Genomic DNA, 27144 nt, shown 5'->3' on the forward strand with positions numbered 1-27144 from the left:
CAGCTCAAATGCTTTCTTCTACTGCAGACCTTTCCCCAGTTATTCATATCTGCCCTGCCAAACATATATGCCTGACTATTACCTGCAACTGATAGCGAACTGGATGAAGTACTGGACCTGGAGTCAGGAAGACCTGAGTTCAAATTTTGGGCCCCAGACACTTCCCAGCTAGTCAAGGAAGTTACCAAACTGTTTGCCTTAGTTTCCACTTTTGGGGAAGGAAATAGCAAACAACACCAGTATCTTTGCCAAGAAAACCCCAAATGGGGTCATAAAGAGTCAGACAAGACTGAAATAACTGAACAACAACTTCAACTGTAAAATGAAGGTAACCCTACCCAGGCTTGTTGTGACGAGTATCTGACACATAATAGGCACTATATAAATGTTTATTCCCTTCCCCTATTTTATTGTATATTATTTGTATGTATAATTTGGTTGTCTCCCCAAACTAGACTGTTAGCTCCTTGAGGTCAGAGCCCATGTTTTTGCCTTTCTCTGTGCCTGGCACACAAATACTTCCATAAAGCCCTTCATAAATACTTGCTGACTGCCTGATTGGTTACCCTCTGTGTCCTTGCTTCAATTAATGACACAAATTGACCCCTTTTACTGACCTCTTATCTCCTGGCTTTCCTTTCCCATGTGAAAGATCATCTACTAAGGCACTGGAGAAGATGTGGTTGTGTTCTCAGTGGCAAAAGAAAAAAAAAAGTCTACTAGGATGCAGCTGGAATCAAAGGACCTGGGTTCAAAATACCCCAGTAAAGCTTTTTACTTTGTGACTGAGTCACAAGTTCCATGAGCTTCAATCCCTCTTCCTTAAAATGGAGTAGGTTTGAAGTAGATGGCCTCTAAAATCCTTTCCAAGTCGAAATCTGGGATCTCAATCTCCAAAAAAAGAGAGGGGCAAGCCAGTTTTATTGTCTTTCTTAATTGGAAGTCGGAAGTTAGTCCTGAAAGACAGGACACTGATATCATGTGTGTGGCCACTACTGGAAAAAGCCTGTTGAGTAAAGGATGGGCAGGAACCTCAAGCTCAGAGAGTTTAAACTAGCCAGGAGAGGATCCCTTACTTTTCCATGAAAGCAAATTAAATAGAAATCTAGTTTGTTTAAATTCTCTATTATCTATTTCATTGGAGCTTGTGACATTTCCCCTGACTGCCCGCCAAATACATGCTCCGAAGAGCATTTATATATGCCTGTGGTCTCCAGGGAATTAATCTGCTAAGGGTCTGATTTAAACCAACCTAAGTTGGAAAATCAGTGGTTGGGCTGATGATTCTTTGTCTTTCCCCCATGACGTCCAACATTCATATCACAATTCCTCATCATCACAATTGGTCCCTCATTGGTGGACAGCTCTTTTCAGGAAAAAGGAGGGAAATAGAAGTGAAGAGACTAAAGGAAATGACAATCCCATGGACAACCCCACAGGCTTCATTTTTGACAAGGCTGGCTCTGGGCAGGTCTTCACTTGTAGGGTAATGCTACTAACAAGTGGAATGGGTAAGACAAGTCATGAAAGAACTGACAAACCTACAAGGCACACCCAAATTCTGGCAGAAGAGAGAGTGGTTATAAAAGTGGCTTTCTACTGAGCCTGTATGTCCTCTAGTCACACATAAATGTCAGCAGCTTGAACCTCAGAGTTATTTAACTGATACAGAACACTAAGATGGGCTTTCCCACAGAGCCCCACCCTTCCTCATTTAGATGCACCACAACAATTTCCAATAAACCTCTAGCAGCTCCAAATTTCCCTCTAGTTCAGTTGCCAATGAAGTGTCAGTGGAAAGGGAGAGATCCACAGACAGCCTAAGGCAGAGTGTATTGATAAGTTACTGATGCCACTCAAACCTCAGAAAACAGAATCAAAAGGCCAAGGGAAGAATGCCAGCTGCCTTGTGAATCCTATTCGTTAGTATATTAGCATGCTCACTCCCATCTCCTTTTTTTCCCAATAACTGAAAGACGTCAGCATAAATGCATCACCTAAAGACTTCTTTCATCTTGAGGTGCATTCAACCTCAGTCATTATTTCATCTTCTTTGTTCACCCTGCCTACCAGGGTTATCCTCTTGGCTGCTAATATGTCTTCCCCAAACTCCCCTCCTTCCTTACCATAACAGTTCACTCCATCTCCACTGTAGCCTTCCAAACACTTGCAGACATAGCTGCCCTCAGTGTTGATGCACTTGGACGATTCTGGCTGGCAAAGCACATTATCCATTTCACATTCATCAATATCTGTGAGGAAAATAATTTAACAAGCTAAACATGGAGACTTTCCTGGAGTAAATGGTCAAAGTATGAAAGAAGTAAATATGGCAATTCACAGTCCTAAGCAGCATCCCTAAGCTTGGACATCGAGTTAGCTTCAGGACAAATTTGCATATGTAGTTCTCGAATATTGGATTGGATAAGAGTCTTATTAAGGAGAGGGAGCAGTTCTAGACCTGATAGCTCATTAGTCTAGGGAAATCCGTGATGATGAGTCCTATTACAGTATCCTGATTCATCATTAATAGACATCATTAAGTACCTGTTACATGTAGTGAACTGTGGAAAGCACTAGTGACAGGGACCTGTGATTGCCTTGGCACAGGGAGCTCCTAGGTGAAGAAATCCCTCCAATCAATACAGGTCAGCACCTTCTCTGCAACTAAGAGTTGCCTGGAGTATTGAGGGATTCAGTGACTTGCCCAGGGTTACCTAGCCATTGTTTATCAAAGGTACAACTTGAACAAAGGTCTTTCCTAATTCTTCAGCCATCTCTCTATCCATTATACCACACTGCGTGCACTAATAATACAAAGATTTTGTTGTTTAGTCATTCAGTCCGTGTAGGATTCTTTGCAACCCCACTTGGAGTTTTCTTGACAAAGATACTAAAGCAGTTGCTATTGCCTTCCTCTCATCTTACAGATGAGGAAACTGAGGCAAACAAGATTAAGTGACTTTCCCAGGATCACACAGTAATAAGTGTCAGAGACCAGATTTGAACTCACGTCTTCCTGACTCTAGGCTTGGCACTCTACTGTGCCACCCTAGCTGCCCATAACATAAAGATAAAACTAGTTAATTTCTGCTCTCAGGAAGTTTGTATAGGTGAATAAATTTTAGAACTAAAGGTTATGCTCACTTTGCTTATGTCAATCCCTTCCACAGATTTTTTCCCAGTTAATGACAATATACATTTTGTGATTATCAATGCAAGCTAGAAACTAATACAACAAAAGTTACTGCCTTAATGTAATAAGGTGAGCCTGAAAGATGATTTAAAACAATTTTTTTTGCAGGGCAATGAGGGTTAAGTGACTTGCCCAGGGTCACAAGCTAGTAAGTGTCAAGTGTCTGAGGCAGGATTTGAATTCAGGTCCTCCTGAATCAAGGGCCTGTGCTTTATCCACTGTGCCACCTAGCCACCCCCTCTGAAAGATGATTTTTAAATTATGCTTGTGTTTGTCCTTTTGTTGCCAAAGCTAACTGTTGATTTTTCTTCTCTGCTAAAGCTAATTGTATATAGTCATATTCTAAAATAATCATTTAGAATAATATAAAAAACTTGCACACTTTTTCATATTTTTCTATAATTTATATCTTACAATGAAGAAAATGTCTTAGGATCTGATGGTTCCAGTAGACTTTTGGAACGTAGGATTTTAATTCAGTGAGATCTAAAGAGTTGGTACATTAATGTTCATAGCTCTACATGTTTAGTCTTTGTAATTACCAGAGCATGAGTTTGTGTTCCTGGTGAATCCTTCCAAGCACTGACACCAGGCATCCTTTCCCTCTGAAATGCACTGAGCAGTCACACCACAGTCCACAGGGGCACAGCTATCCTCACCTGCAAACAGAGGCAACTGTCATCAGAGGATTTCTAAGTCTCTGAAGAGAAAATGAATTCACATGTTCCAGGTCCTACCAAATATTTCAGGATTCTATTTCCTGCCCAAATCTGAAGGAGGGCAAGAAACCCCAAATGGATTTTCCCCCACAAGCACTTTGCCGACTTCTTTTTTTCTTTTCTTTTTCTTTCTTTCTTTTTTTTTTTTTAGTGAGGCAATTGGGGTTCAGTGACTTGCCCAGGGTCACACAGCCAGTAAGTGTTAACTGTCTGAGGCCGGATTTGAACTCAGGTACTCCTGACTCCAGGCCGGTGCTCTTATCCACTGCGCCACCTAGCTGCCTCATTTTGCTGACTTTTAAAAGCTTTGTCTAGGTCAGCTGAATTGTAAGGCATTTGTTTCTGATTATTTACAAGAATTCATCAAATTGGTGCTTCAAGAACTATCTGATGTCCAAGAAGCTTTGTGAGTCCATTTGTGTGCTTTTTAAAGCAATTTTTAAAAATTAAACTATAACTTGGCATTCTTTCAAAAGTAAATGGATTCAGATTTCAAAAGTTTCATTATTCTGTTGTCAATCCTCAACCAGAATGGCAGGACAGAAGCAATATAATTCTTATGTCCCTACTAAAGGCAAATAGGCTTAAAATATAAAGAGTAGGTTTGTGTACTTGTAACATGGAAAAAAATCCAACCATAAAAAAATGTTATCCTTAATTTACTGAAATCATATGTGCCATGACACCAGAAATTAGAATGTGAATGTCACTGTACATATTCATTATCAAGATTTATGCAGTGACTTGTAAACCTCAAGGCATTTTACAGTCACAAACCATGCAAGGTAAATGCTGTAAAGGCATCATCTCATTTCATACTCCATGGAAATGCAGTTCCCTCCAGGGATAAGGCTTTGAGCAGCAGACAGCAGCAGCATTGAATGGCTGCTTCACTTATGAAAGGATTCTCTGAAATGTGAATTCACTTTGGGAGCAGGAACATCCCATCAGAATAGTAGATTATAGAACCCAGATGCCTTAAAACATGTTCTCTATTACTGATAGAGGAAATGTAACTGTACCTAGCTATGTGGGGAGGCTGTAACAACAGATCCCCTGAGAAGCAATACAATAGGAAGAATTATGAGGAAATATATAGGAGCTGAGTTTGAATTCTGACTCTGCTATGTACTGCCTACAAAACCTTGGGCAAGTCATCTAGCTTCTGTGGGCCTCAGTTTTCACATCTGTAAAACAAGGGGATTGAATGAGATAACCTCTAATTTCCCTAAGTGCTACAGGGTGGGTCAAAAGTCGCAAAGGGGTTTCAATATTTAATAACTCCTTTATTTTTTGTTTCTAATTTATAATACCATAGCATCACATACAGTATATATAGGAAATGAATTTATGTTACTTGTGAAAAATCAAATCTCATAAATGGTAAAAAATAAAGAAAAAATAATTTTCAAAAAGTTATTAAAACATCATGACTTTTGACCCACCCTGTATAACCTCTGTTTGAGACACCATGATTTAAGAAGGATAGTGATAAACTAGAGCATATCCAAAGAGAAGCATGGATAGTGAAGGGCTTTGGTGAGCAGAAAAGCTTTCTTAGCTTCGGGAGGGAGCTGGGTGGAGATGAAGATACCATGCACCAGGGCATAGTTTTGAAATTCAGAAAACACCAACAGGTCTGGGAGAGAAATGAAGACAGACTGGTCTGAGTCCATCCACAAAATGGAGATTTCAGAAGGAACTCACTAATGAAAGAAGAGTGGATCCTGGTGGGAAAATATTTCAGGATGAGCCAGATGCTCCAGGGTGAAGAGGCCCTGGGCATTGAGGGGGTTTCAGGACGATACAGCAGTAGAGGCATAATTTTGAAGTCCAGAGCAGGTATGATCATCAAATAAACTGAGGCCCAGGAAAGTCGAGGGATTGGCCCAAGATCACACAGCCAATCTCTGGTAGAACCCATCTCCTAACTCCTTGAATGGTGAAAGACCTTATTCTGGATAAGAGAAGACTTGCGGTGGGGAAGGAGGACAGCATAGCTTTCTTAAAGTATTTGAAGGGCTCTCATGAGGAAGAGGAATTACATTTATTCAGCTCAGGCCTAGCTAGAGGGCAAAAACAGGAGCATGGTGCAAATGGGAAAATAGGGTTTTGAGATTAAGAAAAACTTCCTAACAACTTTTATTCATAATGTATGTCTTGTGACATTCTGTTTCTCACCTCTCTTAAACTCACTACCTTTCCTGATTTTACATCATATGTTACACTCTGATAATCTATAGTATTAAAAAATGCTACAAACAAAATTGAGCCTGAGATAGTGGTATCCTCCCAACTAAACATGGGACCATATATTTAGAGATTTAGGTCATCTAAGCTAAGTGGTGTTAAACTCAAATAGAAAGTATGTTGTTATAGTCGTTGCTGTTGTTGAGTCATTTTAGTTATTGTCCAACTTTATGTGACCCCATTTTGGGGTTTTCTTGGCGAAGATACTGGAGTGGTTTGCCATTTCCTTCTCCATATCCTTTTATAGATGAGGAAACTGAGGCAAATGGGGTTAAATGACTTGCCCAGGGTCACACAGATAATAAGTGTCTGAGGCTGGATTTGAACTCACAGATTCCCAAGCCCAGTGCTTTATGCACTATGGTGCCACCTAGCTGTCCAAAATAGAGAGCATATTGACTTTGAAAGCCACAAAGTAACATTATCTGTGTTCTGTTGTATTCTTACTTATTTTTTAAACAGTTCCCACTTACATTTTAATCTGATTCTCCCAGGGGAGTTTAACATTCTAGTCCAATCCCATTCATTTCACAGATGAGGAAACTGAGACTCAGGAGTTTAAGTGACTTGCCTAAAGTCACACAGTGGGAAGATTTGAACTCAGAACTAATATACTTTATACTACTATGCCTAAAGTCACACAGTGGGAAGATTTGAACTCAGAACTAATATACTTTCAACTCTACAGAATGATTCTCACATTCTATAACAACACTGTCTTTCTTTCCATTATTACTATGAATTTATCATTCTTATTTGTAAATTATAATTCATATTTGTAAAGCATTTAGCACAGTGCCTGGTACATGGTAGATGCTTAATAAATTCTTGTTCATTCCTTCTTCCTCTACCTTCTAATTTTTTTAATGGACATGGCTTTATTTCTGTCTTATCAAAAGCATCGTCAACTTTCCCATGGTCTAATTTTTATGTTTTTCCTACCAAAGCCAAGCAGCAACAGGAGAGGATGGCAGTCTAACACCTTCAACTTGGTAGGTGGTCTGGTGAGTGGTCTTAAAATGAAATTCTTTGAAAACCATGGTTTTGATAGGTTCCCAATGGTCTAATAGACCAAGGGCAGAATATGGAACAAAATTCTAGGGTTTTGCAATGGTCAACTTAATATGTGTCACCAGATTAGTCCCACAGTATTTCTGTGCCACCCAGAAAGTGAGGCTATCAATAATTCACACATTGTGAACCCTATCAGCTTATATTTGGCAATTAGCATCTAGCTGCTATAAGCATTGGGCTCTTGCACTTGCTTGTGCTCTCTTTCTCTCTTTCCCCACTCATCAAAGGATTAGAGGATGACAAACAAAATTATAAAATTATGGCAGAGGATAAACTAGGGAATCCAGATTGGGGGGGTGCTATTGTCACACCCCAAATAGACTTCACCCTCTTTTTTCACTTTTGTTTTCAGGATTCTTTCTTCCTGGAGGATTTTCAAGACCATAACCTCCCACACACGCTATAAATGAGTCAGGTTCATGCTCTGCCTTCTAAAGAAAGAAAAGTTAGGGGAAGAAAAGAATCTGAGTTCAGAAGTTCAGGAACACTGGCCTGGTGCAGATTCAGCCTCATTTTAGGTAGGGGATTAAGTTAATGTAGTTGGGAAATTCAGTTGTAGGACCTTGGAAGTCATCTGCTCCAATTCCCTCATTTTTTCATTTTGAGGATACTAAAGCCAGGCAATAGGTCGCAGATAAAGAATTTGACCCAGGTCCTCTGTTTCCAGGTCTAACGCTTTTATCATTTACTCCCCAACCATCAAATTGTCTGTCTTCATCAGTAAATGATGTATAAGGACCAAAGGCAGGAGAGAGAAATCATTGTTCCTACCCGAAATTGTGAGTTCAGCTACTAGATCATGTTTGGGGTGTCCCTTCTCCCTGGTGTCAGCTTCCAATGTTCTTTCCAACACATTCTCCACTGTTCTGTCATTGCTTAGATCCATCTTCCTAGCTGTTGAAGAATAGTAGGCAGAATGTTTTATCATTACTATTCAAGAAAAGCATTTCTCTAATTGGTATTTAAAGCAGATTGTGGCTTACAAGTATAGAGCTTACTCAGAGCATACACAGAGAGTCAGGACAATAGCCCAGAGCCATTAGCTCAGGGGTCTCTTCAAACTCACAATGAAAGTACACTGAGATAAAGTAGGTTATAGAACCCCAGACTACTAATGAATATCCAGTTTTCTATTGAACATCAGACCATAAATCATCCCCCACAAACACATACATTCTATCACCTAAACAAAGGGATGGGACAGCTTCTCTCCACTTGCATTTATATTCTTTAGTATGCCCTTCTTCAAGACTGCCCTTAATATTCGTTTTAACCTAATTTTCCCTATTTAAAAAATTGGGCAATGAGGTACCCCAATGGGATTCATTCTGGGACTTCACAGTCCCCTATCACTTGCCCACTCCTGAACCATGCCAAGAAAAATCCACACAAATTTCCTAACTCAATAATTAAAACAAAGGCTAAAAATCCAATTACAAGTATTGTATGAATTCATCAATAAACAGTTATTTGTTTATCAGTATGCCAATTTCTACTTTGATAAGTATGGATTGTAAAAATTAAAGGATTCAATTTTTAAAATAAATTCTCTGATCTTCCTTGGAACAGCACAGTTATTAATCAGTGAATTAAGATACATGAAATTAGCTGTTTAGAAATGCATATAATGAAATGGAAAAACATTAACCAAAATCCCTTCCCCACAAACATCCCACCCCCCATTTGCCTATCATATTTCATTTGTTTTTTCTACCTATCCCTCAGAGGCTTGGTTAGAATGAATAAATGTAGATTATGTCAAGGAAACATGATAGAAAGAGCACTAGAGTGAGGGGACTTGGGTTCGAATCCCACCTCTGATGCTCACAACTTGTGAGACCTTGAACAAATCACTTAACTTCCCTGAGCCTCACTTTCCTCAACTTTACAATGAAAGTGTTGGACCAGATGGCTCCTGAGATTCCTTCCAGGGTTCTAGATTGATGCTTTATAACCCCTTCTTCTGAACAGAGTCTTATAATCCAAAATTAACTTTTTGTTTTATGAATGAGAACAGTTCTATAATTCAGTCGTCTCTAAACTCATGAAAAGTAGGGTGGATTTTTTTTTTATGATGCACAAAATTCTGTTCTGGTACTTCATTCATATGAAGGCTACTCTAGGTTTTTGGGCAGGTACAACAAAATAGAAAGTCTTTGAGAATGATCTTGGCAAGAGATGGTGGTGTTTGCTTTCTGCAAATCAGTCTAGCAAAACATAGAGAAGGTCGCTACCTTCACATTGGCCAAGCCTATGTTTCCAGCCTCATCATATATTAGTCTTCCTCCTATATGCCACAATTCAGCCAGATTGGCCTTCTCTCTGGTCCTCACATGTAATATTTTATCTCCCATCCCTATGTTTTTGCATTGATTGGCCCCCATGCCTGGAATACACTTCCTCCTCACCTCCATCTCACAGAATCCCTCTCAAGACTCAGCTCATGCACCACTCTCTAGAACAGTGTTCTTTACCAAGGATCAGTGAACATGTGTATTTTTTAAAAAATATTTTGTTAACTATTTCAATATAATCAATCCTTTTATTTTATTTTAATGCATTTAAAAACATTAATCTGAAAAAGGGTCCATAGGTTTCACCAGATTGCCAAAAGGGGTAGCAGAGCAAAGGCTTTGCTAATGCATTTCCTCCCTTCTTCCCTTCCTCTCAAACTAACTCATATTTCACAATGTTGTCTATATTTTTATTTTTTACTGTTCATTCTGCATATGTCTTTGTGGCCTCCCCAACTGGTATGTCATTTCCTGGTAAATAGGTCTTATGATATTTACATATTTGCATATTTACTGCCTAGCAGAGTTCTTGGAATAGAGCAGGTGATTAATAAATGCCTGTTGCTTGATTGAACAGGTGAAAATACATCATCATCATCAAATGCACTGTCATCTTAGTTTGCTGCAGTCATGCATAGGCGTGGGATGAAGATAATTGCAACTTATGGACCAATATTGTTATAAAGAATGAAATAGTTGAGAACATTTTTGGAGGCAGCTAGGTGGCACAGTAGATAAAGCACTGGCCCTGGATCCAGGAGGGCCTGAGTTCAAATCCGGCCTCAGACACTTGACACTTACTAGCTGTGTAACCCTGGGCAAGTCACTTAACCCTCATTGCCCTGAAAAAAAATAGAGAACATCTTTGGGAAAAGTGACAACAAAAAAGTTTTTTTTTAAAAGAAAGTGACAAGACCCTCTAAACAAGTGTATGTATGTATATGTATGTGTGTGTGTATGTGTATATATATATGTATATATATATATATTTAGATAGATAGATAGATACTTGATTGTTGTTGTTTGTCCTTTGTTCTGAAAGAAGACCATGACATTGGGAGGTGATGACATGACTTGCAATGGATTGGATTTTATGTGAGGGAGGGCTGTGCAAAGTCACCAGCCTTATTCTCTCCTCCAGAGCCATCTGGGTCCAGTGGCAAGATATCTATCAGGACAACTGGAGAAGGCCTGGATTCAGTGGGAGACCTTGGCCTTTTTAAGCTAAGGTCTTTCCTAGGTCTCAGTTTGCCTGAGGCAACGCCCATTGGACCATTAAGGTGAGGTAAGAACTGAGGCAAAGAAAGGCCTCCTTCACCTAGTCAAAAAAAAAAAATAATCAATCAAATAAATAAATAAATAAATGGAGAAGGGGCAGGGGGGAAGGAAGAAAGGAAGAAAGGAAGTGAGGGAAACAGGGAGGGCAGGAGGAAGAGAAGGAGGGAGGAAGGAAATTTGGGAGGGGAAGGCCCTCAGGGTTTCAGAACCATTAAGAGCCAATGAGGCTCAGTCTGGGACCTATTGTTGGCCAATCTACTTGAGTCACAGTGATTTGGAGTTAAGTCAAGGTCCTTAAAAAAAACTCTAGGCTCCCAAAAAAGAATACATGGTGACTTCTCTGCAAAGGTAGGCATGAAAAAGGGCAGAGAAAATCTGCTTTTAAATGGGGGGGGGGTTAAAAAAATAAAAGAACCCCAAAGCTTTGTTTTTTTTTTTTTAAAAAAAAGCTTAAGAAGCTGAATATCTATAGTTTAATTCCTTCAAGAAAAGAATTGGAAGATGCCATAGTCATGGAAGTCACCAAATTGGACCATAGTGGTCCAAAAATTGAAATTAACTGACAGACAGTAAATAACTGGTTTCTAATATTTCAGAATCAGTACTTTGTGGTTAGAACAAAGGTCAAAATCAATACCAACTTAGAACAAAAACTAAAAATAAGAAGATATTACATATAATAGTTCCAACAGTACTCAATTTCTTTCAATAAAGCATTCACCCTGAAAAATAATAAATGGGTTAAAATAAAGACACTGACACTGCTTGCCATTAGAAGTTAAACCAAAGTAAAACAATTTAAAACTCAACAAATAGGCTAAACGAGCTAAGAAAAATTCTCAGCCAACACTTTTGATATGCCAAGCAGGAACTAGTTAAGAGAAATACTGCTTTGCCATGAAGCTCATATGCAAAACAGCATGGAGAAGGATGAAATGAGTTCTATCTTCTATCAAAACAGTGAAGAGCATAGGACAAGAAAATGAGCCTGCAAAAATCTTGTTAGAAGACCCTACTAAGCCAATTCGACTAGACAAAACAAAGTCATTCCAGTAACATTTATAAACAAAATTAGGAAAGAGATAAAGAAATACAGGGTTGACCAAAAGTCACGTTGTTTTAATACATTTTTTTTTTAGTGAGGCATTTGGGGTTAAGTGACTTGCCCAGGGTCACACAGCTAGTAAGTGTTAAGTGTGAGGCCAGATTTGAACTCAGGTACTTCTGACTCCAGGGCTGGTGCTCTATCCACTGCGCCACCTAGCTGCCCCATTTTAATAACTTTTTGAAAATTATTTTTCTTTATTTTCACCATTCACTAGATTTGATTTTTCACATGTAACATAAATTCATTTCCTATATATACTATAAACAATGCTATGCTTTATAAATTCAAAACAAAAAATAAAGGAATAATAATTATTTTTAATTAATTTATTTATTTTTATGGGACAGTGAGGGTTAAGTGACTTGCCCAGGGTCACACAGCTACTAAGTGTCTGAGGTCAAATTTTATCTCAGGTCCTCCTGAATCCAGGGTCAGTGCTTTATCCACTGCGCCACCTAGCTGCCCCGACACTTCAAACTTTGAAGACATCTCAAAGAGGTAAAGAATCCAAAGAATTAAAAAGGATAATGGGTAATACTTATTACTCTGTTAAAAATAAATAAATAAATGACCAAGAAGATAACAAAAACAGATCAACAAACCTACTTCCTTAATTCTATAAACCTTTATGACAATGTTCTATGTATACATTTAGTGAGTATACAAATTCCTCAGTGAAGATGGGAAAGAGAGAGAGAGATAGAGACAGAGACAGAGAGACAGAGACAGAGAGACACAGAGAGATAGGGAGAGAGAGAAGGAGGAGGAGGAGGAAGAGGAATAAATATTTTAAATGATGTTATACACATATTTTAAACAATTTTACCCCACCCACAGGAAATAACTGATAGTAAACAAATTCTCTCTATGAAAATATATAGCTCAAATATGTTATAAAATCTATGGCCATGTGATTTTACAACACTAAATCTGTATACCTGTGGTCATTTCATTTCATTTCATTTATTTATTTTTATTTTTTTTTTGGTGAGGCAATTGGGGTTAAGTGACTTGCCCAGGGTCACACAGCTAGTAAGTATTAAGTGTCTGAGGTCACATTTGAACTCAGGTCCTCCTGACTCCAGGGCCAGTACTCTATCCACTGTACCTCCTAGCTGCCCCGGTCATTTTAAATCTTGCTATTCTTTGGGCTTTGACTTTTTTTGCCTTGTTAAAATATTGCATTGCAATAAAAATGATTACCTGCTTCTTTTTGCTGACTGTTTGGAGCTTGGCATTTTTTACTATCCTGAAAGCCTTCATGACATGAGCATTGAGCAATTCCAAATTTCTCTTCACAGTGTCCATTTGGATATGTGCAGGGATCAATTCCTAAAGGAGAAAGAAATGTGTTTATAGATCTGACAGAATTTTGAAAGGATTGCACAGATTACTTTTGGGGAGAATATGTTATGCACCTCTTACCCAACTGTCAGGAGGTTCCCAAGGAGAGGAGTTGGTTCTATATTATTTGTATGCTATTGAGCATGGCAAGTGTCTTAGTTTGAGACAACCTTAAGCACAAGTGTTCCTATTTCCTGGCTCACAGTCTAGCAATTAAATAACCAAAGAGAAGACTTGTGGGAGGGTTACTCTAGTTTTCTTTTCCACTTAGTAGAAATGATGATGATGTTCTATCTCACCAGATCTCACTGATCTTAACCTCTAGCTAAAGCTAGTTAGTTCTGTGGAATTTATGCTGTCTCTGAAGCCCAGTACTGAGTTGTGTCCATGATATATATTTGAATTCCTCTATATTTGTACCTACAGCCATTTTTTCATGTGAGTATATAGCCTAAAAAAGCATAAAGGATGAGGAAAGATGGCTGTGAGGGTAGAAACAAAATTTATTAGGGCATACAGTATTGTTTAATTTGGGGCAGCTAGGTAGCACAGTGGATAGAGTATCAAGCCTGGAGTCAGTAAGACTCCTCTTCTTGAGTTCAAATCAAACCTCAAACACTAGATGTGTGACCACTTAACCCTGCTTACCTCAGTTTCCTTATCTGTAAAATGAGCTGGAGAAGAAAATGGCAAACCACTCCAGTATCTTTGCCAAGAAAACACCAAAAGGAATCAAAAAGGGTCAGACAATTTAAAAATGACAAAACAACAACTAAAATTGTCTAATTTCTCCCAAATTGCTTTAGTTGAAGTCTAGATTGCAGGAAAACTAAAGATTTCCTCAGAGAAGTAAAAAGAGCAAAGTTCCCATACCCTCACCCCAAATCAGCAGAAGCCATCCAAATCACAATTGCATCACATTCCCAGTGTACCTGGTTTTGCCAAAGGATGAACTACAACCAAGGAGGAGGGTCTCAGCATGCTGCCTCGAAGACATACCCTGTTTTGGCCAGTCCTCTTGTCCACCCTTATTACCGAAGGCTTAGCCCAATCAGAAAACCAAACATGATCCTCGAATACAGCCACATCAAATGGGTGACCTGGAAGCAAGGCATATCAATTAACTCTAGGTTTTTGTGGGGTTTTTTGCAGAGTACATTTACAAAAACGGGAACCTGAAATTGAAAGTAATATGAGCAAGCAGGAGAAGTCACCAAACTATACATAAGAATCCATGCAGGCCACACATTGACTTAAAACACATATCAACATTATCTATGTTCTATTGTATTTTTATTTCTCTTGTTTAATATTTTTCCAGTTACATTTGATCTGGTTCCAGAGACAGTTGGGAGTGTTGCTGCCCACAATGCAGCCTTGGAGGGGGTGAAGGGGAAACTATTTTATCCCTCTGGTGTAGTGATAGAGGTCAGTGGACAGATAGACCTAAGGATCATGTCCACCTCCGACATAACCAGGCTTTGTGAGGCCAAGACAACTAGGTGATTCAGTGGTGAGGGCCCTGGAGTAAGGAAGATGATTTCAAATCCAGCCTCAGTTGCTAAGTAGCTAAGTGATCCTTAAGCTTCTTCTGCCTCAGTTTTCTCAGTTGTAAAATGAAAGTAACAATAGCAACTATCTCCAAAGCTTTCTGTGAGAATCGAATTAGATAATAGTTGTAAAGCCCTTTGCAAACCTCAAAGTGCAATATAAATACTAGCTCTTATTTTAACTGTGACCCTAGGCCTAACCTCTGAGTCCCCTGGGCAACAAGACAAGATCCCTATAGTGATGAAACCACACATGAGGACAAAAAGGGGGGGGTGGCACTCATACAAATACATAATTCCTAGAGTAGATGGAGAGGAACCAGACATCTTCTAGCCAACAACAGGGACATAAAGCCACAAGAGTGAATGGCCTGATCTTGAATCAGGTGCCCAGGGATCTGAGGTTGTGGCAAAAGGTTCAATCCCCTAAGGGCTTGGCTGGCTGCATCACACTCCCAAGCCAGGCCCAAACCAGATTAGAATGTAACTGGGAAATACCAAAGAAAAGAAATAAAAATATAATAAAATACAGAGCATGTTAATGTGATTTTCTAAGTTAATATGCAACCTGCATGTGTTCTACCATCTCTGATATTAAGCAGACTGAGTGACTTTGAGCGAGTCATTTAACTTCTTTGCCTCAGTTTCTTCTTCAGTAAAATGGGGTTAAAATGTCTCTTTCCTGCCCCTTTCCACCATTCGCTCTGGGAACAGTAATCAAATCAGCACTACCATTGCTTCTGGGCAGGGTTTAACAATCCACTGCCCTGTGGTTCCAGGAAGCATCCCAGCAGCTTCCCTGTCCACCACTCCCCTAGATGTGTTGTTTCCCATTTCTAGAATGTAAACTCCTTGAGGGCAGGGATTGTCTTTCTTTTATATTTGTATGTCCAGCTCTTAGCACTGAGCTTAGCACTTAATAAATGATTTTTTACATTTATTCACTAAGTTGTTCCAAGTAATGAAATTGAAAGCACTGTTTATGTAACAAGCTCTCAATTATCTGACCCCACTTTCTGCATCTTCCCCTCTTTTTCTCATCCCTGACTTGCAATTCAGTGCAGAGGATCAGAAATTCAGATGGCAGACCCTAGGCAAGTCATTTAACCCTCATTGCCCTGTGCAAAAAAAAAGGAATTTAAGCAAATTCATGGAGAGATCTAGAAAAGAAATAAGGATTCACATCATCTGCTCTCCAGCTCCAAATAGACCTCTAACTCCTCTTACTCTACTACTAGTCTCTGTGCCTGACACACAATAAGTGCCTAATTAATAATTAATTAATTAGACCATTCATTCATTCACATAAGACTACAAAGGCAGGCCTGCTTTTGGAAGGTCTTGAATGACTTTCTAAGGAAAAACTTTCAAAAAAAAAAAAAAAGAAAGAAATAGGGGCACTAGGGTCCTATCAAAAACAATGGCATAAACAGATGCCTACTTCTATTTGAAGTCCACATACATCAATAGCATCATTGTAACTAACATTTATATGGCAGTTACTATGTACCAGGCACTGTGGTAAGTACTTCACAATTACTATCTCATTTGATCCTCACAAGAGCCCTGGGTGGTGTAATGATCACATAAAATGATACAGATGAAGAAACTGAAGCAAGCAGAGGTGAAGTGACTTGCCCAGAGTCACACAACTAATTAGTGTGTCACATTTGAATTCAGGTCTTTCTGATAACAAGCCCCATATAAAGAGTTGGAATTAGTCAGAAAGATCTGGTTTCAAGCCTCCTTTTGACATACTGGCTCCGTCAATTACTTTCTAGGTGCCCCCAGGAAGCTCCAGAAAAGTTGCTATCTACACTGGTGAAGAACTCCCTCACTGGAAGTTCCTCATGTCAATGAAATCACAGTTTCACATTAAACCCACTACCACATACACTCTCACACAGTGTAACTAAAAAGTAATGAAAATAGTTTCTACAGGTTATATGACCAAAAAAAAGACTTTTTTGGGGGGGCAGAGCAATGAGGGTTAAGTGACTTGCCCAGGGTCACATAAGTGTCTAAGGCCAGATTTGAACTCAGGACCTCCTGAATCCAGGGCCGGTGCTTTATCCACTGCGCCAACTAGCTGCCCCCTGACTCATTATTTTATAATTATGCTTTATCTGTGTGTATGGAATTCCTTTTCTACTTTACTCTAACAAATCCCAATCTTGTTCATTTTGTGGGGAAGAGGAGATGAACCAAGCTGTTGAAGCCTTTTTCTAAAGGAGAGACATATAAGCAGAATTGTTTTCTACATGTGTGTATATGTATGTATGTGATATAAATATATTATATGTGACATACAAATATATAAAATAAACTCAATATTATATATAGATTATAAACATACATTATATATAAATATATAAAATAATATATTATTTTTTTATATATTATATTGACTCAAGTGAGCCAATAGTACATTTTAATATTGAAAGGGCGGTACATTACTGCATCCAAACTGCTTTGCTATACAGGGTGTCCCAAAAGTCTTGGTGCCATTTTAAGCTTTAATACCTTAAATTACTTAAAATTTAAATTAAAGCTTTAGTAACTTAAAATGACACTAAGACTTTTGGGACATTCTGTATCTTAGATTTCTAGCTCTTAGCCCAGGTTGAATAAGTAGATTAATAGTAATAAGTAGTTTAATAGTAAAGAAAGTATTCTTTCTTATACTGCTAAAGGTTAACACATTTTAGATCTTAAAATAGTAATATGTTTATTTTTGTTTATATGTTAAGGTGTGATTTTTTTAAAAATCTGGGGTGAATTAGTTTACCCTCACATTTGTAGCAACTGCTAACTCCTGTACACGTGCAACTCCTGTACACCACCAGGTGGCATCACTCAAATGAGAAAGACTAGTTAAGAATTGCATAAAAAGAAAAAAAAACAAATGCAGAAGGACAAATGTCTTGTAATGGAGCTCTGGGTTTGGAGTGTTTGTTTCACAACTTTGTTAACTGCTCTCTGAGCAAATCACTAACTTCTCTGGATCTCAGTTTCTTTTTCTGTAAACCAAAGGGGTTGGATAAGATGATCTCTAAAATCTATCTTTAAGTCTTTGGGGTGAGCAAAATAGTAAATATAACATCTGCTATGCTTTTGAACTCTCTGAAATGGTTGTCTAACATACTACCTTCCACACACATCTATGTACTTGTATGTCATGCTATGAAATATACTTCATTGTATCTGTGATTTCATTCATATGGAAATTCCCTCCAACAATGTAGACTGCAACCTATCCTTGATTACTCATCCTTTGCAACTTGTACCCACTGTAAATTATACCTTCTTTAAAATATATCTTAAACTTCTTTAAAATATACTTTTACAATTTCTCACTATACTCACTAGTGTAATCTTTTAATCTCTTAAATAAGTCATATAAACAAACATCTCTAAAAAACAGATAGTCAAAGAAGTGTTGATTGAGTCTATTAGACCTTACAATTTCTCAGCTCCTGGATAGTAGGGACTATGTGTCCTTATTAATCCCTCAACATTGAGGACAGCAGTTACAAAGTAAATATCTGTCACCTGAATGAATGTTTATCTAACTACTAACTCATATCTGTATCTACAGAAGACATTTTCTAAAATTAAAAAAAAATTAAACTCAAAGAAGTGTTTGGAGTTTTGTATTTGTCTCTTAAAATTTCATTCATTATAATACAACAGAAAGAACACTGGCTTTGGAGTCTGAGGATCTATTCTGGATCTGGCTTTGCTCTTTACTACCAATATGACCTTGGACATGTCAATGAACTTCTCCGAAGCTCAGTTTCTTCATTTATAAAATGAGGAGTTTAGACTAAATGATCTCCTTTCCAGGTCCAAATCTATGGTTATATGAATGAAAATAATCAAAATGACTGTATTTCAAGTGCTTATCATCCAATATTAGAAAAATGTAAGAATGACTCAATGTTTCCTTAATTATAAGATCTGAACTTTATTCAGCCTTGATATGAGAACGTGTGATACAAACTCTGAGGAAAAGAATGTATTATCTGAACTCTCTTATTGGTTCATGGATTATCTACACACACAGCTCACAATTCGCTGGGGTTTAGAAATCTCACTCTTTCTGGATATGTGTGTATGTTTGTACATGTGTAGGCAAACATAGAATATACATAACATCAACACAGACAACAGTAAGTAACCCTCTACTGCAAACCTCACCTATATCATTCTGGATAAGGCTTCGGCGTCCTGACCCATCCAGATTGGCCATTTCAATAACAGACTGCTTGGCATCACACCAATACAACTTGTCAGTTAAATAATCAATCGTTATTCCACTAGGCCAGACCAGATCGGTATTAGCTATAATCAGCCGGTCACTGCCTTGAAGAGAAGAACTTTCAATTCGTGGATTAATTCCCATATCAGTCCAGAATAATTTCCTTTAATCCATAAAATAGAAAACAAATAAAGTTTAGAAGAATACGCTTTCTTTTCCCATTATCTTACCTTTGTGAATTTCAATCTAAATTCCCTTGAAGCAGACCACAGATAATATGAAGAATAGATTAGAAGGGAAATATAACATGGCATCTTAAATAATTTCAAGAAACAAAATAATTGCTTTTTATTACCCAACTACTTTGCATAAGAAATCCTAAATTTAGATCTATACTGTCAAGTAAAAAGAAGACATCACTTTTATGACATTTAGAGGCTATTTTAAAATTAAAGTCTATTTTCCTTAGAAGTCCAAATTAAATACTATTGCATATTTATGCTTAATCTTCAGTTTAATCACCTTTAAATTTTAATGGGAAAACACAATGAAACCTTGCAACTTTTTCCCTTTTTTATTGTAGTTTTGCCATCCAATGAAAATGACACTGAATCAAGGGACATGAAGCAAATTCAGCAAATTGGCCAATGTAAATATAATAAATTCATCTTCTGAGATGTAGCATGGCATAATGGAGAGAGACCTGACTTTAGGGCAGGCCTCTGACATATACTGGCTGGGTGATGCTGTACTGGTCACTTATGACCTTTCAGTGTCCAAAGCTAACCTAAGACTATAAGTTGCAAAGCATGTGCTGACTTCCATTAATCAAGGTAGCTTCTTCATTGGGAATTCCTTATACAAATAAAAATCACAGATCTGGTAATAAAGAAAAAGTGGAGGTCCTATAGTAAAAATGTTAATGGTCTAGCCCCATTTCACTAGCTATTTAGACATATTTTATCTGTCTTTTTCTAATTAATTTATAACTCATTAATATGTTTCATCTCCTAATTTTAAAAAAAATACTCATTTTCAAAAATAATATGTTTCATTAATATGTTTCATCTCCTAATTTAAAAAAATACTCATTTTCAAAAAAATACTCATTTTCCATATGTTTAAGAGGATTTTTTAAAAAATTGTTTGTTCTTGTCAGGATCCTACATCTACTAATTATGAGGATCCTTTGACCCCTGACTAAGCATATCATTGAGAACAAAGCATATCTAAGATGGTGTTATCAAGGGTGTAGTTTGGTTGTGTGTGTAGTTTTTTAAACCCTAAGTTACAAATTGATCACCATCTAAAGTCAGAAATTTTTGAGACTAAGACTTTTGGCCTTTTGGCAGGATGGTCTGGTACACATGACATTCCCAGGGACATGCCAAGGAAACATAAACACTAACACACATGGAAAAAGTCACCACGAGAAACCCTTAATGTGATGCTGCCTTGCTACATAGAATTCCTAAGATGGGAAATAGACTGATGTCATTCTTCAAGTTATTGCAAGCATCATTTGCTCAACTGCTTCGCCCTCTTTATTTTGCTAACAGTTCTTTGAGGAACTTAAAAGCACAAATTAATTTTCAACCTAGAAATTGTTGCTGACTTTTGTTTCCTTAATTTCATCTCTTCCTTTGTTTTGCATAGTAGATCCATGACCATGTATATTTAAGTCTGATTTCTTTCCCCACTTCATTCTAGGAATGGTCTTTTATTTGAAAAATTGTATATGTTCCCATTCCAGAGGTATGTGATGCAAAAATTCTCCTACTAACAAATCAAGTATCTCCTTGTTCTTTGAAAAAAATCATCAGATAGAATTTTTAAAGAATAACCCATAGCTGTCACAGCCAACATTGAATAATGGGCTAATGTCCCACATTAGTCAGAGGAGTCAGTGTACAATAGAATGACAAGAAACAGCCCTCTGGGGAGGCACCTTTGATTTTATTATTTTAGCTTTTTCTTGGAATTAATAAGTTAAATCTTAAAAGATGGTCTTATGTTTGGGTTTCCACTGAACAGTAGACAAGGCTTAACTTCTCAGTCTAACTTTGCATATTGGTTTGTTGGACATTAACCATAAAGAACTATAGTAGAAATGCCCCCCCACCCCCGCCGTCTTCCATTAATTCATACTTGGCCATTGGATGAACAGCAATTCCTCTTGGCTGAGACACATCTTCCTCAATGATTACTTCCCTGTGTTTTCCATTCAAATCACTCCTGGCAATGTGTGATTTCCTGAAATATATAAAATACCAAGGAACTAAATATCAGCTATACTTTCTAGGCAGATGTCCTTCTTTTAATCACCACTCAAAGTAATACAGACATTCCAATTTCATGGAGATGGTGACAACACAGTATGGTTTATTTAACATGAGTAAGCATCTAAGACATTCAAGACAATTAAAATATTAGTTGAAAGGCCCAAGATTTAAATAGCAGCTTAAAAATTACTTTAATGCCTCTCTCTACATTCCTATGAAGATTATTGTTTGGAAATATCATTGGCTGACATTTGCACCAAAGTATTTTAAAGAGTAGCATTCATTCACCTTCTTCTCTTCTCACTTCAGAAAGTCTATGATAGACTGGCATTGAATACCAGCTCAGGCACCACAAAGGGGACAACATCATCCTTTGCAATAAGAGTACCTACCTCATAAGGTTATGAGGACTAAATACCCTACTGGGCAGCACCTCATATTCTGAACCCTACCCAAAATGAAAACTACCTTCTGTTTTAGTCTTCACCTTTGAGATGAGGCACCTAATCACAGAAATTACTTCTTGGCAGAGATATTGGCAATTTAAAAGGGGAGTTCTGATTATAGTAATGCCTTACATTAATAGAATGAACTCTTGATGCAGAAAATTTCAATCAAAATTACACAATAGTAAAATACTAATACTAATTTGTTTTTCAATCATGTCCTACTCTACATGATTCCAGGGACACTATCCATGGGGTTTTCATAGGAAAGATATTGGAGTGCCACTTCCTTCTCCAGTGTGTTTACCATTTAACAGATGAGGAACTGAAGCAAAAGAGATTAAGTGACTTGTTCAGGGTCATACAGCTAGTAAATGTTTTGAGGCCAAATTTGAACTTAGATCTTCCTGACTCAAGTTCTGGTGCTGTACCAACAAGGTGAGCTCTTTTCAATTATTATCTCATTTGATCTTCACAACAAACCTTTAAAGAAGGTGCTATTATCACACCCATTTTAAAGATGAGAAAACTGGAACAAACAGAATGACTTGCACACATGTGTCAGACAGGCAGAGAGGTCTTCCTCACTACCAAGTTCTGCAGAAACTTCAGGGGTGGGGGCAGGGAGGAGGCTTCTCTTCAGTTCATCCAAGCCTACTTGGTGGTCTTTAGGTTGAAAAGGCAACACAGTACAGTGACAGGGAAAGCATTTGACTCTGGAGTCAAAAGGGCTCAAGTTCAAATCCCACCTCTGATGGGTTCTACTTGTTCAAATTATATAACTTCTCTGGGTATCAGTTTCCTCATCTGTAAAATGAAGGGCATTAACCCAAGCAGTTTCCGGAACCCCCCCTCTAGCTCCAGCTCTATGACCTTACAATTTGATCTTTGAATCTTATGATTCAAAGAATAGAGCACAAGAAGTTATTTCTGACCAAGTGTATGTTTAGAATGTAGTTGGGAGTGACCAGAAAAAAGTCTGGGAACATGGTGGGTCTGTTAAGGGACTTGGAAACTGAGAAAATTTAAGAGAGTAAACTTTTAAAAATTGTATTGTGACTTTAATGCCCGGCTTTAAAAGAGAATTTCACATTATGAGTGAATTGGCAATAAGAAGAATAATGGTGGATAGATTTTTTTAAATGTTTAACTCAATGTGTCACACTCTATGGTTACATACCCAAAAGTAACTACCACTGAGCTGCATTTTAGGCAAGAGAGAAAGACTCCTGGGGCAAATTTTGACCCAGTTCCTGAGACAGGGGAGGGTTGAGTTATCTGTTTTGACTGATTCCAATGTAAACATCTTCTCTAAATTCTTGCTACTGTTAGTATGAGTTATTACTTGCAAATTATTTGAAAGGAAAATAAGCTCCTGAATATTCAGTAATATGAGGGTAGGGTAGCTGGAATTTATATTTCTAGTTCCTTCCCTCCCCCCATGTTCTCAGAATTAAGATGGAAAGCTATTCTCAGACTCTGGTAGTTGCTGTGCAGAAATCAAAGCAATGGGGCCTTTGGAGTTCACTTGAGTTCAAGCATGACCCCTGATAGGGTGTGACAGCCCTCTTTGGTTGTCTTACATAGAAATTACTCCAGTCCTACTGGGAATTCTAGAAGGGAACTGCTCACCCTGCTTTCAGGACAAAAGACTTCCATCCAGAACCCCAGGAGAGCAATTTTGCCAAAGGGGGCCTCGTTGTCTTGAAAGGGTAAGTAAGCAGTTTTCACACATGATTACCCAACTCATCATGATTGGTGACATTTGTTCTTTCCAGGTGTCTGACATTTGGGAATCAAGATTCCCAATCACCTTAACGATATTTGCACCAATAACAGGATTCTCAATTGCTTTCCTTTCTCTAGTTAGAAGTTCTGTTGAATTTTTATTTCCTACACCAATACAAAGTAGATTAATTGGCTAAGGCTTTTTATGTGACCAAACAGCATGTGAATGATATTTAAATTCTGTTTTCAACTAACATCAAGGTTTAAAACCATAAACATCTCATTTCCAGGCAAATTAAAGGCTTGGTTTCAGCAGCTGGGATGCCAGCTATGAGGGTCTTAAGAATGGCTTATCATTACTATATGTAATGAACCAGGGAATTGGGACCCTAATCCTCAGGGCACCACCCTGAAAGTCTATCCCCTAAAGGCACTGCTTCCGGAGTTGGCACTGCAATGCAATTAATCAAAGGCAGTTAAAATTAGAGGTGCTACCAGAGTGTGGAGAAACATGAGAAGACTCAGCAACTTTGAGCTGGGGTGAGAACAGTTAACATCTGGTATTCAAGGCAAGTTTTCCTGCTCTGAGTACATTGGGGTTAACTGTGTATTATGGCATCACAAATTTTTGGAAAATAAATACCTTCAAGAGATTGCTGCCATTGCTATCATTAACAGACCTCTGATCTTATTTATGGGCTCTCTTGGTCCAAAGTATTACAGTAATCTTTTCTTGGGATAAAAGTCTCCCAATGTTAAGTATTTAGAAGTAAAGGATAGTGTAATCCTCCTTATATTTTGTACATCTTCTTATACAAGTTGTGTGTATGTATATATACATATACACACGTGTGTGATTGTGTGTGTGTTTAGTACTCATTAGGAATTCTCTATACCAATTAAACCATAGGCCCAGCCAAATATGTGTGTCTACACATATAATGTATGTATGAATACACACACATATACAACTGCCCATACTAAAATACATATACATGTAAATATGTGTATATGTATCCATATATTGTGTGCATGTGTATACACACACACACACCTAATGGCATAATGGCAAATTTCTAGGACTTTAAGTTGCCGACAGAGAAGAGAGGGTCAGACAGAGACAAAACATGGTGATGGGGAGACAGCAGACAGAGAGAGACAGAGAGAACCCACCTCTGACACATACAGGATAGGGAACTCTGAGCAAGTCACTTAAGTTCTCAGTTATGGTCTACATTGATAGTGGGGGAATTAAATTCCCCCAGGATTCCCACACTCCCTCCTTTTCCACTGGGGTGGAGATAAGAACATTTCTGGGTTGTTTTTTGTTTTTTGTTTTTTTTAGTGAGGCAATTGGGGTTAAGTGACTTGCCCAGGGTCACACAGCTAGTAAGTGTTAAGTGTCTGAGGCCGGATTTGAACTCAGGTACTCCTGACTCCAGGGCCGGTGCTCTATCCACTGTGCCACCTAGCCACCCCCAGAACATTTCTGGATAAGCCTTAAAAGGCCTTGCCTTTGTCCAGTGCTGTAGACCAAGGCAGGCTTCTTAGTGTCACAAAGGTCCAGACCCAGAGCCCTGGTGTTCACTGTTACAGTCACAATCCCATAAGCTCTGTAGTTCTGGTTTCACAAAGATGATGTGATGTTACTAACTAGAATCACAGAATCTTAAATGCTGAAAGGGTCTTAGGGGTCACTCATTCCAAGCCCCTTCATTTAGGCGGCCTTGAAAGCTTAATGGCAGAACTGCACCTGGACCTCTTGGCTCTCACTCGAATTCCCACAGTCTAGGGCGAAAGTGGAAATCAAGCAGAATAAATCTAATCATTCCTTTTCTACCTGACAATCATTTAAATCAACTTGAGGTAACTGGCTGGCATAGTGGATAAAGCACAGAGCTTGAGTGAGGAAGTCTGAATTCAAATCCTACTCCAGATACTTCCTAGCTATGTGATCCTCTCAGTCTAAGTTTTCCCTTCTGTAAAATAGGGTTGACCTACCTTATAACATTGTTGTGAAGGTCAGATGAGACATTTGTTACATGCTATGTTAATGTCAGCTATTATTATCCATTCTAACCCCTATTTGAGCATCATGGTGTATAGTCAGTATATAAAAATATCACCCAATATCCCAAATAGGATGATATTATGTACTCAGCTATTTGCTCCATCACTGTCTCTGAAAAGGCTAAAAGAAGCTTCTGACAAGAGCACAGGGATCCAATCTTATGTTCCCTTCAAGGGCTCTGTCTCCCATGCAAGCAGAGCCCCCTACACAAAGGTGTTTCAGTTTGACCAAGCAGCCCAGAAAATGGAGTGGACAAGGGGAGGCCCAGAAGGTCTCTGAAGGCTCTATCTCCTGTGAAATGGGGATAATAATAGACATCTACCCCCAGGGTTGTTGTGAGGATCAAATGAGAAAATATTTGTAAAGCACTTAGCTTAATGCCTGGCACATAGCAAACATTATATAAATGTTAGCAATTATTGTTATTATTATTATTAATTATTAGCTCCTTATACATCTTACATAAATGAACCTCTGGGGAATCAAGGACACGATTTTCAGAGTTAGACGGGACTTCTTAGGGCTTTTAGTCCAAACCATACCTGAACAAGACTCTCTCAGGCAAGTCATTCAAACTTTGACCAAAGACATCAAGTGAAGGGGAACCCACTACCTCCCTGCCCCCTCCCCACTGTGGGACATTAAATTCCATTTGGGGATACTTCTAACTGTTACGAAATTTTTCTAGGGGGCAGCTAGATGGCGCAGTGGTTAAAGCACTGGCCCTGGATTCAGGAGTACCTGAGTTCAAATCCGGTCTCAGACACTTGACACTTACTAGCTGTGTGACCCTGGGCAAGTCACTTAACCCCCATTGCCCCACAAAAAAAAAAAAAAAAAAAAAGAAATTTTTCTAGACATCGAGCCTAAATTTGCCCCTTAGTTAACTTCACCTATTGTCCCTAGTTCTGTCCTCCGAGGCCAAGCAAAATAAGTCTAATCCCTTTTCCATTTGACAGTTCTTCAGATCCTTGAAGACAACTATCATGTCATCCACCATCCCCACCCCTAACCTCCAACCTCAGGTCTCTTCTCCATTTCCTTCAGATGATTCTCAAAAGGCATGATCTCAATTACCTTCACCCTATTGGATGCTCTCCTCTAGAGAGTCTCCTTTATCAGTGTTCTGCCCTGATAAAATATGATTCATATGTGATATGACCTGGGCAGGAAGAAACAGGACGATCACCTTCCTAATCATGAGCATCTGCTTCTCTTAATTCAGTTTAATGGCACACCCACTTTTGGGGGCTGGCATAGCCCACCACCGGCTCATCCTGAGCTTGCAGGCTGCTGAAGCCTTTTTCATAGGGAACACCAAGTATAGCTCCCTCGTCTTGCATTTGGGAAACTGGTTTTGTGAACACGTGTTACGCTTTACAATAGAAATAAAAGCCTATTCAAATTCATCATATTAGATTCAGCCAAGCATTCTAGCCCTTCAAGATCGTTTTGGATCCGGACTCTGTGATCTCACGTGATAACAGAGCTCTACTTTCCCGCCTGTTTGTCACCTTCAAATTTCATAAGTATGTCATCTACT

General features: G+C 38.4%; 1 protein-coding gene across 1 annotated transcript in view; it reads right to left on the bottom strand.

The window, feature by feature from the left end:
• The window catches only part of EGF (epidermal growth factor), a 140606-nt gene that overhangs the window by 40160 nt on the left and 73302 nt on the right, over positions 1–27144 (bottom strand). Inside the window, 7 exon segments of the mRNA XM_043972334.1 lie at positions 2127–2252; positions 3739–3855; positions 8011–8133; positions 13123–13251; positions 14196–14363; positions 19014–19237; positions 21223–21327. Coding sequence (XP_043828269.1) covers positions 2127–2252; positions 3739–3855; positions 8011–8133; positions 13123–13251; positions 14196–14363; positions 19014–19237; positions 21223–21327 — 992 coding nt within the window.

Source organism: Dromiciops gliroides, chromosome 6 (assembly GCF_019393635.1).
Source record: "Dromiciops gliroides isolate mDroGli1 chromosome 6, mDroGli1.pri, whole genome shotgun sequence".
Taxonomy (NCBI): Eukaryota; Metazoa; Chordata; class Mammalia; order Microbiotheria; family Microbiotheriidae; genus Dromiciops; species Dromiciops gliroides.